At 42.0% G+C, this 14,471-nt stretch overlaps 1 protein-coding gene across 2 annotated transcripts; it reads right to left on the reverse strand.

Annotated features, from left to right (window-relative positions):
- Nucleotides 1-806: 806 nt before the first annotated feature.
- vezt (vezatin, adherens junctions transmembrane protein) lies at nucleotides 807-14,329 on the reverse strand. 2 transcript variants are annotated; one of them, XM_034133656.1, is made up of 12 exons: nucleotides 14,151-14,329; nucleotides 12,951-13,079; nucleotides 10,294-10,380; nucleotides 9,999-10,183; nucleotides 8,674-8,958; nucleotides 7,613-7,771; nucleotides 7,349-7,496; nucleotides 6,364-6,743; nucleotides 4,235-4,428; nucleotides 3,473-3,579; nucleotides 3,117-3,324; nucleotides 807-2,871 (listed from the first exon to the last, which is right to left on the reverse strand). In XM_034133656.1, exons 1-12 carry the CDS (start codon nucleotides 14,184-14,186, stop codon nucleotides 2,312-2,314), a joined length of 2,478 nt encoding a protein of 825 aa, XP_033989547.1. In that variant the 5' UTR covers nucleotides 14,187-14,329; the 3' UTR covers nucleotides 807-2,311. The 2 variants fall into 2 exon arrangements, with proteins under 2 accessions (XP_033989547.1, XP_033989548.1); XM_034133657.1 differs by having other exon boundaries at nucleotides 7,613-7,759; nucleotides 14,151-14,328.
- Nucleotides 14,330-14,471: the final 142 nt, after the last annotated feature.

Here is a 14,471-nt window from a genome sequence, read left to right on the forward strand (position 1 = left end):
TGATGTGAGAACCTGAAGGCAGCACAAAGTAAAACATGCTGAATCAGCTGAATGGGAGCCTGTGCACTGAATAGTGATCCTAGTGAGGGAATAACCTATGAAGAATATAAATAAACCAATAAATGCACTAATCACAAAATAATACATCTTATGTACATTTTAAATATTTAAGTGCAACATTTACCAAGCAAAAGTAAATTAAAAAAAGATATGATTTGTGAGCAAAATAATTATCAACTCTAAAACAGTGTCTAACATTATATATATTAAACTATGTTATGCAAAGTAATTTTTACACAAACACATCTCCTAAAAAAATCCTTCAATATTGCTAGAAGCATCTGTCAGTCCCACCACTGACCACTAGGTGGCAAAACTCTAACAGTAAATAATCGAATAAAATAATTTCTTTAATATAGGTGTGTAATTATTTATATTTAGAAGCATTTATGCCAGATGATGCACATTTGCACAGAGGACATTTTCAGTGTGGACGGCTTATGTCTTATGTGTCGATTGCCCAACTTAAATCTCAAAGGGTAGAGTTACTGAAATATGTTGTTTCCCTTCTTAGGTGAATGCAATCCCATAACTGGGGCACTTACATGTTAAGTCTTTAGTCCATGAGGTCTCTGTTTAGGTCTCCAAAGGCAGGAACTGCTTTAAAGTGGAGCAGCAGCTGCTGTGGGTGAGACAAATGCAAAATCCCACAAAACAGATCAAGTAACTGAGCCAACCTGTTTGTCTTTCACAAAGCGTGAGAGCCTCTGAAACATGAGCGTCAGAAAAGACTTCAGGATACATCGAACACTTCCAGAATGGTATTTTATTTCATTTCGGAAAATGCAGGAGGGGGTCGACCTCACCCAGAGAGAGGAGGAGAGGGTGAGGGAAGGGTCAGGACAAGGCAGACTTGGTGACAAGAAAGACAAGGAAGGGTGAGGAGTGGGGAGGGAAACATCAGGGCTGTCAGGCTCTTCATATGAAACAAAGTTTAAGATTGCCCTCACATGAGAAAATCAACCTCCTTTTTTATTACTATACCCACAGGTATTTTAATTTAAGCCTCACAGCAGCAGAGTTCAGTCCATAAAGTCTCAAGTCAAAACAAGTCTATCCTCCGAGCTTGGCCCTGTAAACACAGACACTGAACACTTTTTGTCTTCATTAATAGTTCAATACAATAGTGGCGTGTTCAAAAAAGGAGTGTGAATACATGGAAAGCATTGTTTCCGATTTGACTAAGAATTAAGTTCAGCAGAGTAGGGCTGCACAATATATAGGTTTTTTTTTTAATTGTTACTGACAATTTGGGAGATGAACACACCGTAAAGACGATATGCGAAATGCCCCCAGGGATTTCTATGCATAGCTTAAACAGAGTATCAGGAAAAAACTGCCCTTAAAATACAACCACTATTATTTTTGTACTGGTGTCTTTTCCTTTGACTTCAATTTATTCAAAAATGCATACTTCTCTTTTTTAATTCAACAAGTAATTTGTTGCGTATTAGCAGTTAAGTCAATTATTATTATTTATAGGAATTCATATAATTATTGGAATATTCAACTAAATGATTGCATATTTCCCTCATATTGTGCAGCCCAACTTCAACTTCCTGCTGCTTCCTTGTGTCGTTTTCATGAACTTGAATTCTGGACTGTGTGTTTCTTCACACAAAAACATTCAGTGTACAAACTGCAGGAGTAGAAAGTTCATTAAATCAAGTATTGCAATCCTGAAAAAACATTGTTTTAAAGTTTGTTTGAAATGGGTTTATGAGTACTTTTGAGACTGTAACTACATTTTGTTGGCAAGATTAAGTTAAATTCAGAGTTTAAGATCTTTTCAAGTAACAAAGTAGTTTTACATTGTAGATTTTCATCAAACTTTGTGTTCTGTGTGAACACAAAGAAGTACCACTGTATCTCAGACTTTCAAAGCCTCCTGCCAACAACAGGATTGGACTGCTTTTGAACCAGCAAATAAAACGATTTCTCCTCTCAAAGAGGCTAATATTACACCCTTTTTTCGGGTATGGAGAAAATCTTGTTCCTACATCTTTGTTTCAACACCTACCGAAGATGGCACCAAGCCATCTAGACATTCTGGTCTTCTGACACTGGATGATCTTATTTCGTATTAGTGGTTCTTGTACCTGAGTTTTAACAGCGGGTAATGAACAGTAAAATGGACGGATGGGGGAGTATTTGAAATGCCTCCACACCAGAAACAGTAATGTAACACGATAGAAGACAATCCGACATAAATACAGTCTCTGCTCAGTGTTTGGATAAAGCAGCATTTTTTTTAATTTAAGTCCTTGTCAGGGGTTCGCCTGTCGCTCTCCTCTTCATCCTCCTCGTCGTCGTCATCGTCGTCTCCGAATGTCTGCTCCTTCATGGCGATGAGCGTCTGCGAGCGCGCCGCCACCTGAGCGGCGAGGGCGGAGCTGAAGCTCAGAGCCTCTGAGCCATGGAGCTCCGTCAGCCTGTCCATGACGGAGACAGCGGGGACTTTCGTCTCCAGGAAGCAGTCCAGCCCGTTGTGGCCCTCCCCTCCCTCCAGCAGGCCGTCGTATTGGTGCAGCTCGGACGCTCCTCCTCCTCCTCTCGTGCACACTGAAGCCCCTCCCAAATCCCCTTCCTTCTCCGGACCACAGCTGAACTCCGTCAGTGGCTCTGCGGACGGGTCAGGCCCCACCCTGCCATCTTCTCCTTCCTCCCTTTCCTCTCCTTCACTTCCTGCAGAGCACTCTGAAAAGTGGTTTTTTTCTTCTTCTTCATCGCCACTTTCTACAGATCCCAGAGCGTCTGCCGGCTCTGTGACAGGATCTGAACTCTCAGTGCGACCTGAAGGCGTTACAGCAGCTGCAAGTAAGACGAAGACAAATATAAGTTAGGCCCCTGATTCAAGTTTTAGTAGTTTTTCGAGAATTTGTGACATTGTGGAACCAGTGGAAAACATTGATTATTTTACATTTAGGATTTGTTTTGTGTGATTAGTTTGACAACACATATCAAAAGAATCCCCAAAACAATACAAGCTACATCACCACAAGCCAAACTCTCATGTCCTCATCTTTAAACATGAGGTGACATAGGTCAGTGCAGACCTTGGTCGTTGAAGAGCATCTGCTTCCTCTTCATCCTCTCCCCCTCTGAAGCACGGAAGCCCAGCACAGATTTGAGCTCCGACAGGACGCGGCGGGACTCCTCCCTCTCCCGACGCTGCCGCTCCTTCTCCTCCGGTGACAAGATGTCCACCCAAGAGCTTCTGCCTTCACCGTCGGAGTCTGAGTCGGTGACGTAGGCCTCCCACTCCTAGTCAAAAACGAGGATGAAGAAGACATGTGAGTTTTAAAGGCCGGACTAGGGACATTAGTCTGGGTGGTTGTGAGGGAACCTTGGTGTGAATTAGGTATAAATAGAGGCACACAATGCAAGATGTCAAGGGAACAATTTATCCTACCAGCTCTTCTGGCACAGGGTCTCTGTCCAGGATGAGCGGGTAGGATGGAGGAGGAGCAGGAATCTCAGCTACAGGGGGGCCACACTGCTCCGGACCCTCAGCATTACCTGCAGGGAAGGCACCAAAAAAACAGATGAGCTCAACAATTTGGTCTTAGAGCGTGCACTCGCGCTACATTGCAAAGGAGCTACTTCCTCTACAAGTCTCAATAGTCATGGTAAAGGAAGAAGATATTCATTATAGACCCTGTGTAAAAATGGAAACTGTTGTGTCAAATTATCATATAATCCTTTAAAACATATAGTCTTATACTCTGATTGCCTTTTGCTCTGTTAAAATTGTATTTTTAGTCTTGTATGTGTTTAACAGAGACATATGTTTAGGATTTACATTTCAGGAGGGCAAAGGAAGTAAAAGGTGGATTTGCAAATGGTTAAGGACAAGGGGGTTTTATGGTTTTATGATGGGATGTAGGACCAGTTGGCTGTTTCCTGTCATGAATATATAGTGGGACTGTAAGCTGTGTTCGGGGTGCAGAACTTCTTGAAAATGAAGTTGCTCCGTTTCTGCATTTGAGATCGATTTCGATTGTATATTGGCTTTCTTTAATAAATATAACAAAAGACAAACTTTGTCCATGAATCATTTATCAGTTTCTCTTAAGAATTTCCTCCACAGAAACTAATTTACGCTACAGGAGTTTTCCCTTTGTGTAGAGCTTCATATTAAACAGAAAGCCATCTCAGTGCAGAGCCAGCTCACCTGGACAGGCGTTGACCCGTCGGAGCATGCGCTCCACCTGGCAGACGGTGTCCTCCCAGCAGCCACTGCTGGCCTGCATGTGAGGCTGCAGGTGGTGCAGCCGGTGGCTGAGGTCCTGGTAGCCCTCGACTGTCAACTCTGTCGGTTCCTTGGACACCATCAGCTTCTCCAGGTCGTCCTCCAGGATGATCATTCTGAGGACAGGACGAGGAGCGTTGACAATACAGACTGAAAGCAGCTGACTCCTGTGAGAAATGACTTTGACTGCATTATGTTATGTTGCAAAATGAAACAGAAAGTGAAAAAGACACTGAAGCTAGACATGACTGGTTTAGTGTCATTGTTTCTAACTTAATGTTAATCAGTTTGATACAAAATGAAATCCAGACAGAAATGGAGGTAAAGTTGTCATTAACAAACAGAAAATAAGTTTACCTGCTGATCTTAAAATCTCCACTACACTTACTTGTTATGGCTTCAATGTGAAACTCTGATGTTGGGGCACTTACCCGACTTGAGTCTGGGAATCAATTTATGTATTATATATACTGTATTTGATAAGAACGATCTTGTCCACTTAAAGCTTTTTCTGGTTTTCTCTGTGTAAATTACATTTTTACAATGTTGTAATCCTTGCATGGATAGAAATGTTGCAATCCCCATTACTTACTTTCAGATACGAGTATATCTCTGCCACCACTCTAGCATAACTACATTTCATTACTGCTTTGCTGGTGGGATGACCCAGTTTCCCCTCACTGATCATTAAACTCTCATTTCCAGTTATCCAAGTGTACAATGAGGGCAGTCAGGACTGTGTGTGTGTGTGTGTAGGCCTGTCGCGATAATCAATAAATTGACTTATCGTACGATGGACTCGATAACTTTTCTGAGCTCGATAAATTGCCGTTTACATGTGTGTTTGTTTACATAAAGATGTGACCAGCATTTTAGCCAGGCGCACTGTGTCTGCAGGTCCGGTGCGCTGTGAGGGGCGGGGCTCACACACAGCCCATGACACAGCCAGGTCAGGACACTCCGCGTGCAGCAGAGTAGCAGCCACATTAATAATATAGAGACAAGCAGGAGACAACGTGTGACTTACTCGAGGGGAATTTGAAGTTAAATGGAAGTGGTTGCAAAACCTAATACCACATCTCCGGTGTGGGAATATTTTGGATTAAAGCCAAATCAACGAGGCGAACCTACGGACTTGAATGAGCCAGGTGGTGTGTCGCATTTGTTTAAAAAGGTAGCAACAAAAGCTAGCAATACGACCAACCTTAAACTGCACCTAAAACACAACCACCCCATTCCGTTTTCCCAGCTGGGAGCAAACACGGCAGCTGGAGATGGAGAGCCCCCGCCTTCCCGACAGTTTACAATCAAAGATGCATTTGCCCGACAATGCAAACATGTTGCTGTTCCTTGCTCGAAATCTTTGAAATGCAGATTTGGATATGGCCTGTTGAGGCATCTGGGTCTTTGCATGGACAGTGGACTGTACACTTGACTGCTATTTTAAGGAGGTTTTCTTTGCTTGTGAGACAATGTGTGCTCATATTTATATATATATAAATAAATAAATAAATAAATAAATATATATATATATATATATATAAATAAATAAATAAATAAATATATATATATATATATATATATATATATATATAAATAATAAATAAATAAATATATATATATATATATATAAATAAATAAATAAATAAATAAATAAATAAATAAATAAATAAATATATATGAGAGAGAGAGCTCTGTTTTCCTGAGTCTATTTAATTGATTGTTTTGGTTGTGTGTGATTTTAATTTATTTGTTATAATTAAATGTATTTGTTTTATTTATTATATATAATTTATATATTTGAATATTATTTCACATTTCATCTGCAATGTTGAATGTTCAATAAAAAGTTCTGTTTGAAAGGATGTACTTGAATTATTATTATATATTATCATTATGTCAGTGGTCTAAAATGGTCTTACAACGGTGCCGAGAATATTATCGTTTATCGCAATAATTTCCGGGAAAATGTATCGTCCAACAAAATAAATTATCGTGACAGGCTTGTGTGTGTGTGTGTGTGTGTGTGTGTGTGTGTGTGTGTGTCTCACTCGCTGAGCAGGGCCTTGAGGTGCAGCTGTAGGCTTCTGATGGAGGTGTGCAGGGTGTTGAGCTCTCTGCATTTCTCCCTGACTGTCCCCGTCTTGTCGGAGCCCGTCGGTGTCCTCAGCTGTGTCTCAAAGTGTCGATGGAAGTCAAAGCTGCGCTGCACTTCGCAGAGGCAGCTGGCCAGAGCGTGATGGAGGGGCTCCGTCACCGCCACAATGGAGCGGTGCAGCGGGGGGGCAGGAGGAGGAAGAGGAGGAGGAGAAGGTGATGTGTCTCCGTTGGGTGTACCCTCTTCTGGATCCTCGATTCTTCGGGGTGACAGGAGAAGAGCCATGCGACGGAAACATTCAGAGCTCTGTCCCACCCACAGCTGGAACAGCATCTACAGGAGAACAATAACACGTCATTCTTAAACCAGAAAACTCCTCTTTTTGGCTTCTCCAACTGTCCATTTTTTACTGTGAGAAAACTACGTTTCTGCAAGACATTGAGTTTACAGGATAGACAGCAGATACATGGATGAAGAGGATTAACATTAAGCTTTTTCTCTTTCTTGTTGAAAGCTAGATGAGAAGTTCATTACCGCTCTAATGTCTGTAAGCCGAGGCCGTGGAGGGATTACTGAACGGGCCTACAGGGTAAAGGTCCAGGGGTCTAAAGTGTCATGGTCCTACGGGCATAACCAACCAGTAGATGCTTACCAACCAGGAAGAGAGATTCATTATAACCAAAAGAAAACACAAGGCGTCTACAAATAGACAGAAAACAACTACAAAAAGACTAAAAGAAGATACAATAAGACCACAAAACACACTAAATGAAGAGACGAATACACATAAAACAATTACAAAAAGAGGCTAAACATCAATTTAGTCCATCTTATGTAGGATAGTCAATGGGGTCTTTTGCATGTTTGTCCACAATTGTCTCATAATCCACCCATGGCTGAGGCTACCAGCAACATCTCGCCCTGCTAGCCAGCCTTACCTTCAGGGCCGGCAGGCTGTAGTCGTCCGTCAGCTCCTGGGCCTGCTCGTCCCCCAGGTGCTCGATCCCCAGGCCGAGCCCCAGCTCCTTCAGAGGCACCGCAGACACGTAGTTGGTCACATTATCAATCTCAGAGTTCAGAGGGAACGTTAGGAGGAGTTAAGGACTCATTGCACTTTCACGAAAACAATGTGAGCACCTATTTGTGTCATGAAGTTGAACTTATATGAGTTATCGAGTCTTTCCTTTCAGGTATAAGGATATGCCTTGAGCATGTGACAGGTGGCTCTACGTGAGGCTCTGAAGGCGGTGCGGAGGGCCCGGTACAGAGCCTTCCTCAGTCCGATCAGCTGCTGGCCTCTTGGCACCACCCCCGGTCCCGCCCTGCTAAAGGAGCCGGCTGCACTCACCCTGTCGAGCAAACTTGACAAGTGAAATGTGATACAACTGTGGAGACGTCCCAAAGAGGCGAGGGGCACACACAACACTGAACAAAACATCACTGAAGACAACACATACATGACAAAACCAACAAACTGAGACAACGAGCACTACACAGGGCACAAGACAATATGACATGCCAGTAAAGGAAGTATTTACTTACTTAGCTTAGCATTAGTATTTACTTACTTAGCTTTCACAGCACCTTTGTTCAAATAACTCAAAGCTAACTTTTGTAGGAAGGCATTTTAAGGGTTGTTCTTCTAGTTTTTCTAGTTTGTAATCCCTTTTTGTTTTCCTATTTTAATATAGGTTATTATTCAGGTCTTATGTTCTCTGTTTTTATTTGCTTTTTTATGTATACAATTGTATCTTTTTCAATAAGGCACTTTACAAGTGCTTTACAAATGAAATTGATTATAATTGAATCAAATATACGCTTAATTGCCTTTGTCCAGGAGTGACACCAGCACTCATGGCGGTGTGGTAGATATGAAAATACAACTGCTGCTGGTTATCTAATCTTAGCTAAGCTGTTAGATCCTTTTCCAGGATCAACAGCTAGCCAGGCTGTGTCCAAATGTAGCAAAATCCACCTAGCAGCACATCTAAAGCTAACTTATAAACATGGGATATTAGTAATTTGTACAAAAACTGAAGTTGCAGTATAATCCTTTGGTGTGTTTTTATAGATACAGCCTAATCTTTAAATACAGAGAGACAAATAGGTCCCTAACAAGTGTTGACACGAATAAAAAAACACCTACAGACACATCACCTGATGTAAACTAATTAACTGAGCTAGGATCAAGCAGTGACAGTTAGAGACATGACAAGAACATTATGTGATTGGGTGTAATATAGAATTAAAGGAGCATACTTACAGGGTGAACCCTCTGGAGATGACCTCCGTCTCCTGCACCAGGCGCAGGGCTTTGCGGGACAGCCCGGTCAGAGTCTTACTGTTGTGGACGAGAGTTTGAAGCTGCGCGGCCCGCGTGTGGACGGCTCTCTCCATGCGGCCCTGTCTCCACAGCGTGACCCCCCTCAGCCCCCCCCAGCCCAGCAGAGCCAGGCCCCACGGGGCCGCAGCCAGCGACCACAAGCCCCCAGACACGGAGCAGAGCCCCAGCAGCACCACAGCCAGGCCCACCAGCCCCGCCATGTCCCTGAGGGAGGAGAGCAAAGGAAAACGTATCAGTTTTACATGTCAAAGGTAATTAACAAGACACTAGGGCTGCTCGATTATGGCAAAAATCATAATCACGATTATTTTTGTCAATATTTGATATCACGATTATTAAATACGATTATTCATTGACTTTGAAAACATCCATTTATTGAACTTTAAAACAAATACAAATAATAATTTGAACAGTATCTTTTTAACTGTTGATTACCCTGAACGTATGATTCAACTGAAAAACCAATACAAAAATAAATGATACATTTATATTTAAATAAATAATATCAAAATAATAAATACCAATATACAAGATCAACAAATATTTTGGAGCGCACTTCCACCAGCTACTAAACATATATAAATATGATAAATTAAAATAAATTAGACTAAAATAAATTAGATCAAATATGTTGCAGTGCACTGTCACAACCTAGCAGAGCAAAATAATCGTTTTTTTCGATTATGTTGTTTTCGTAATTGTGGCAGGCCAAAATCGTAATTGCGATTAATTGCACAGCCCTACAAGACACAAGGAGTCATTTGCTATAATGACGCCATTACTCGTTCATTTAAGCCTATCTTTAAACTTAACAGATCACTGTAGCATGAGTCATTTGCATGATTGTTGTTTACTAAAAATAGATCCTGGAAAATGTACACATTAACACAATTGGATATCAGGATATGGATCATGATTTAGTTTAAGATCTTGTTCCACTTACATATTTGCAGAAAAAAAATCCAAAAAGACAATAGGTGTGAAATTATATAAACTATCATACTATGGAACAAGCTTCCGGACGGATGTAGTAAAGGATACTTTTGACTAGATTCAATTTATTGATCCCCAGTTGGGATATTGTAAATCTAAATCTTGATTTTGGAATGAAAAATGTTTCATTCAGAAAAGTAGAATTGTGCACATGTTTACTTTTAGTATTGTTTTAGAGGCCATAGTTTCAGTTTGTGCTTTCATAGTATTAGAATGCATGATATTCTCTGGTCTGTTAGCTAACTCAGTACCGTAGGGAGGGCTTGGCGATGAGGCTGGGTCGGGGCAGAGTGCTCGCTCGGCTTGATGATCCGGAGGCAGACGAGCTGAGGGTCAGCAGACTGGGGTCCAACAGCTCGATGAGCTCCACATCCTCCTGCAGCAGCACATCCTGGTCCAGAATGCACTTCACCGAGTATTGGCCGAATACACCATCCTACAAGAGAAAGAGAAACGCATGAAAAAAAGAAAGCGCATTTAAATATAAAACTAAGTGTAGTGCTGGTTTTAGTGCCAGCATTCCTTTCCGTTTCAAATGCTACCTACCAGCTGCTGGCCCATCTTACGAGATGCAGCCTGCTGATTCGGACTCCATCTCCACAACGCTTCAGCCAGTCTCCATAGGCGACCGCCCTGCAAATCACACAAAAGGGGAAAGGTTAATTTGCTGTCAATTAGGTAACGGTGACATAACAGTTTTGCAGGGCTTTCTATCATTGTATGCCCAGGGAAAGCCCCAGTAAATCAGCGAAATATATTCCATTGAAGAACGAAATGATTCACCTGAAGATCTCAGTAATTCTGCTGTGCTTCTTTTAGCTTGGGTTTATTTTCCAGGAATCACACATCCATTAAATAACAAACAAGCACACACTCACAGTGAAAAGGAGTATCCCAGGAGACCATCTCATTCATGCAGCAACAATAAGTGCAATGTGTGTGCGTAAAAACATTTATCCAGGTCTTTTTTAGCTCTGCAGCAGCACAAAAACCACATCAATTTGTTCAATTCTGTGTTATAACTAAACGTTTTCCTTTCAACATCCATAAAACTTGTTGACAGAGAGAAAGGATTATTTTAGTTTTAGAACGTCTTTCTTTGGAGACAAAGAAGCTCACAAACACACTTCAGTTTTATTTCTTGCTTCTTTAGAGTTTCTAACGTGGACTTTCAATTCCATTTTTTAAGTGTTTTGACATTTCGATGCATACCGTGACAAAGCTCAGGCTGTTTGAATTGTTTGTTGCAGGTTTTTCTTGCAAGTGCTTAACAGCCTAATAGAAATTCCAAACCATGTAATTTGTAATCAGGAAGAAAAATCTCTAATCTGCTTAGAGTGCTTTATGGCATGTGGGAAATGCTTTGTTTGAAAATGGGATTAATTTTGAAGGATTCTGTTGAGAAACCATCATCAAAACATCCTGTAGTTTGCTCCAGGGGTTATTGATCCAGACTGGGCTAGCTGACCTCTTTTCTAGAGGTTAAAGCAAAACTGTTATTAGTGGCACTAATATTGATGAGTGATTTGAGACTGAGTTTCAGGACTGGGCATTCTCGCTCATCAGCTTTGAAGTAGGTCACAACCCCTGCTCCTAACATTCTCTGTAGCATCAAAGCAGCTCATCCCGCCAATACCACCACAGAGATGATGTAAGCGCCGTACAGATTAACTCACAGATGTCTGCACTCTCACTACTGTATTATATCCAGTCACCGTCGGCTCTTGCTCATCAGTATTCTCCTGCTGTCACACAGACACACTCCAGCTTGCAGACACTGTGCTGAGAGAACGGACAGACTCTGCACGGACAGCTGTTGAATTGATACAATTCTCATATTTGCCCAAAGCTAGAGAAGGATATGTTTAGCTTAGCATAGCACAATGACTGGAAACAATTCAAACTAACTTTAGTGTTTTTTCCAGGCAGGCATGCCCAAATTGAAGTGCTCCATCCATACGCTCCATCCTTTCAAAAATAATCGTTCTCCTCATTTTTTGAATACTTCTTGTTTGGAGATTTTCACCTGCCGCCTAGTGATTACTGTCCCACTTGCATACGTTTTTGGCTTATCCTGCCACTCCATGTTCCTGAAATATCACCAGCTTCCACATTTAAATCATTCAAATGACCTCTATAAATTTCAGTTTTATATAACAGGCCAACCGTCAAGGACATGCACACATACTGTACCACAAATGTTGCATGTGAGCCCTATTCAGTAAGACCATTTAACAGTAATGTAAAGAGAGATAAGCTATGGTCTGTCTACGTGGAAAAGATGTTTTGCTTCGGCTCCGACTGTATCTGAGCTGCAGGAAGCTGGTCACACAGGGACGACCCGAAGGCTTTCCTGTCCCATCTGAATCCTCTTCCTCCTTTACTCCTTAGAACAACAGCGTGCCAGAGAGGAAGCATGACACGGACGGAAAGTTCCTGAGCGAAACAAACACAAAACTGTTTCCCGTCGTAAGAGGAGGACGAGGAGAGGAAGAGTCATGTGATCCTGAGCTTCCCAGGACATAATAATCGTCTGTATGAATCACAAGTCGACTCGATTGACAGTTAAAGACACGATACAAAGTAGGAGGATGCTCACAGAGGCAGGAATAACGTCACACAGAGAGCAGAGTCGCTGTAATGGCATTACACTATCTCTTCTAAAATCAGAACATCGGCTGTGTGATTACAGAGTAAAGAACATGCAACGCAAAATACCTGCATCAGTGAGTGGAGAGCCCTTGATGCCATGTCTTGTCAGATTATAGTGAAGCATATGGTAATCCAGTGCACATAACAGTCTGTCAGAGATTGTGTGTCAATATGTGTTGCCGTTTGGAGTCAATAGTCAAATTAATTACTTTCTGTGTGACGGCACAAATCAAACAGTGACTGACACACACATTGCCCCCGGTCAGGGACAGTATTTGAATAGTGATGGGAATTTTTCTAGATGTATTTGTTTATAAAAAGTCAGAAAAACATTTCCCAGAATCACTGCTGTGTTTCTCCATATCAAAATTAAGCCTACTCATTTTTTCTCAAGTATTGTTATTGTTTTTTTATTTATAATTTGGGATACCACAGATGAAGTTAGATTGATGATCCATGTTATAAATATAGTTGATTCATTTAAGAGTGGACAGTGTTAGGGTTGAGGACAGGCTTGTGTGATGTCTGTGTTGAGAATTGGAGAAACTCACTGAAGTTTTGTGTGGATCTTCGTCGGAAGGGGTGAGGTCTCCGCCATATTCGTCCTCCTGTGATGCCGTTGGACATGCCTCAAAGTCTGTGTGCCCTAGATCATGCAGGTACTGGAAAAGAGGGGAGTTCTGCATAGAGAAAGAGAGACAGATTGAGAAGTAGTTGAGAAATTGGGGAGCAAGAGACTTTGCCTGACTGGAGTACAGGAGATGAAAACAGTCACAAGGCTGAAGCAGGTTTAGCTGATTTCCCCCCAGTGTGAATCCAAAGGGGTCATGACTCTTCTTAGTGAGGAAACTGATTCGTCAAACCAGTCTACTTTCCCTCAGGGTCAGATACAGTGGAGGCACCAATATATTCCCAAGCCTACCATCTTTCATCAATGCAGCTTTCTGCTCTGCGAGGAATGCTGTAAAGTACCTTCATATGTGAATCTGTAAATTCCTCATACAGATGAGAGGACTGTCTTTTAAATCTTCAGATCATAATCCTATCTCCTCATAGAGGAATACATAAAGGCAATGATGGTTCTTATCCAAACAAAGAAAGCTCAGAATGAAATCAGCCACGAAATAAGCAGAGGAGGAAGACATCCCATGCTAGAATTTGTCCAAAGATGTCTGACCCATTTCTCCCCCAGCTGCTGGAAGCACCTCTGCTGCTGTGTTTTGGTGCACAGCTGCACAGGGGCATCTCAGCTATAATTAACCAATCATAACATGCTAAATGCCAGTCAAACAATGAAAGCTACTCACATGCATTGTCACACGAAGCAGCAGCTCATGTTGTCACCACCCAGACGTAGCTGCGCCTGTGTGTCAATGTTTTTTTTCCTCCAGAACCGACGCATTGGGTCTGGTCCTCCCCACCCCACCTCTAACTATCAGACCAGCAATGATGAAACACCAACAACAATGCACGCACTGGCACAGCTCAGCCCCCTCTCATGACCACCAAAGCTCCTTGGCAGAAACACAGTTAGCAGCCGGCCAAATATGTTGATTTGTTTGGGGTTGCCAATACATGGCAACAGGGCAAACGGCTGCTAATGTGAAGCTAGCATGCTTGCTAGGTTGCTAAGCTATCCGTGTAAGCTAGCTGACGTTAATGAACCCCAACGTCTGTTACCTCAGAACTCGGGAGGTATGACAAAGCATCCGTAAGTTTCAATTTTAAAAAACAGCGGCTATAATACCAACCTCAAATACCACATCTTCATCAAACTCCTCAGTCATTGCTCTCCGCCATCTATACACAGCCCGTGTTGCATACTGAAGTTGTAGGCGACAGTTGTCAAGAACGCCGCTGAGAAGTTGGTAGTTAGCCGGTTGCTAAACTTTGCATAAGACTACTATTCCCATAATGCTCGTTTCTCAACGGGAGCTTGCTCGCGGGCAACGACAAGCGCTCGTATCAGTGCGCCTCATGTGGGCGCGAAAGGCATTGGACCGACTGTTGGGAAAACCAAAATGAATTGACCGGAAATGATTTCAAAATAAAACACTACACATCTTTAATAC

This window comes from Trematomus bernacchii, unplaced genomic scaffold (genome assembly GCF_902827165.1).
Source record: "Trematomus bernacchii unplaced genomic scaffold, fTreBer1.1, whole genome shotgun sequence".
Taxonomy (NCBI): Eukaryota; Metazoa; Chordata; class Actinopteri; order Perciformes; family Nototheniidae; genus Trematomus; species Trematomus bernacchii.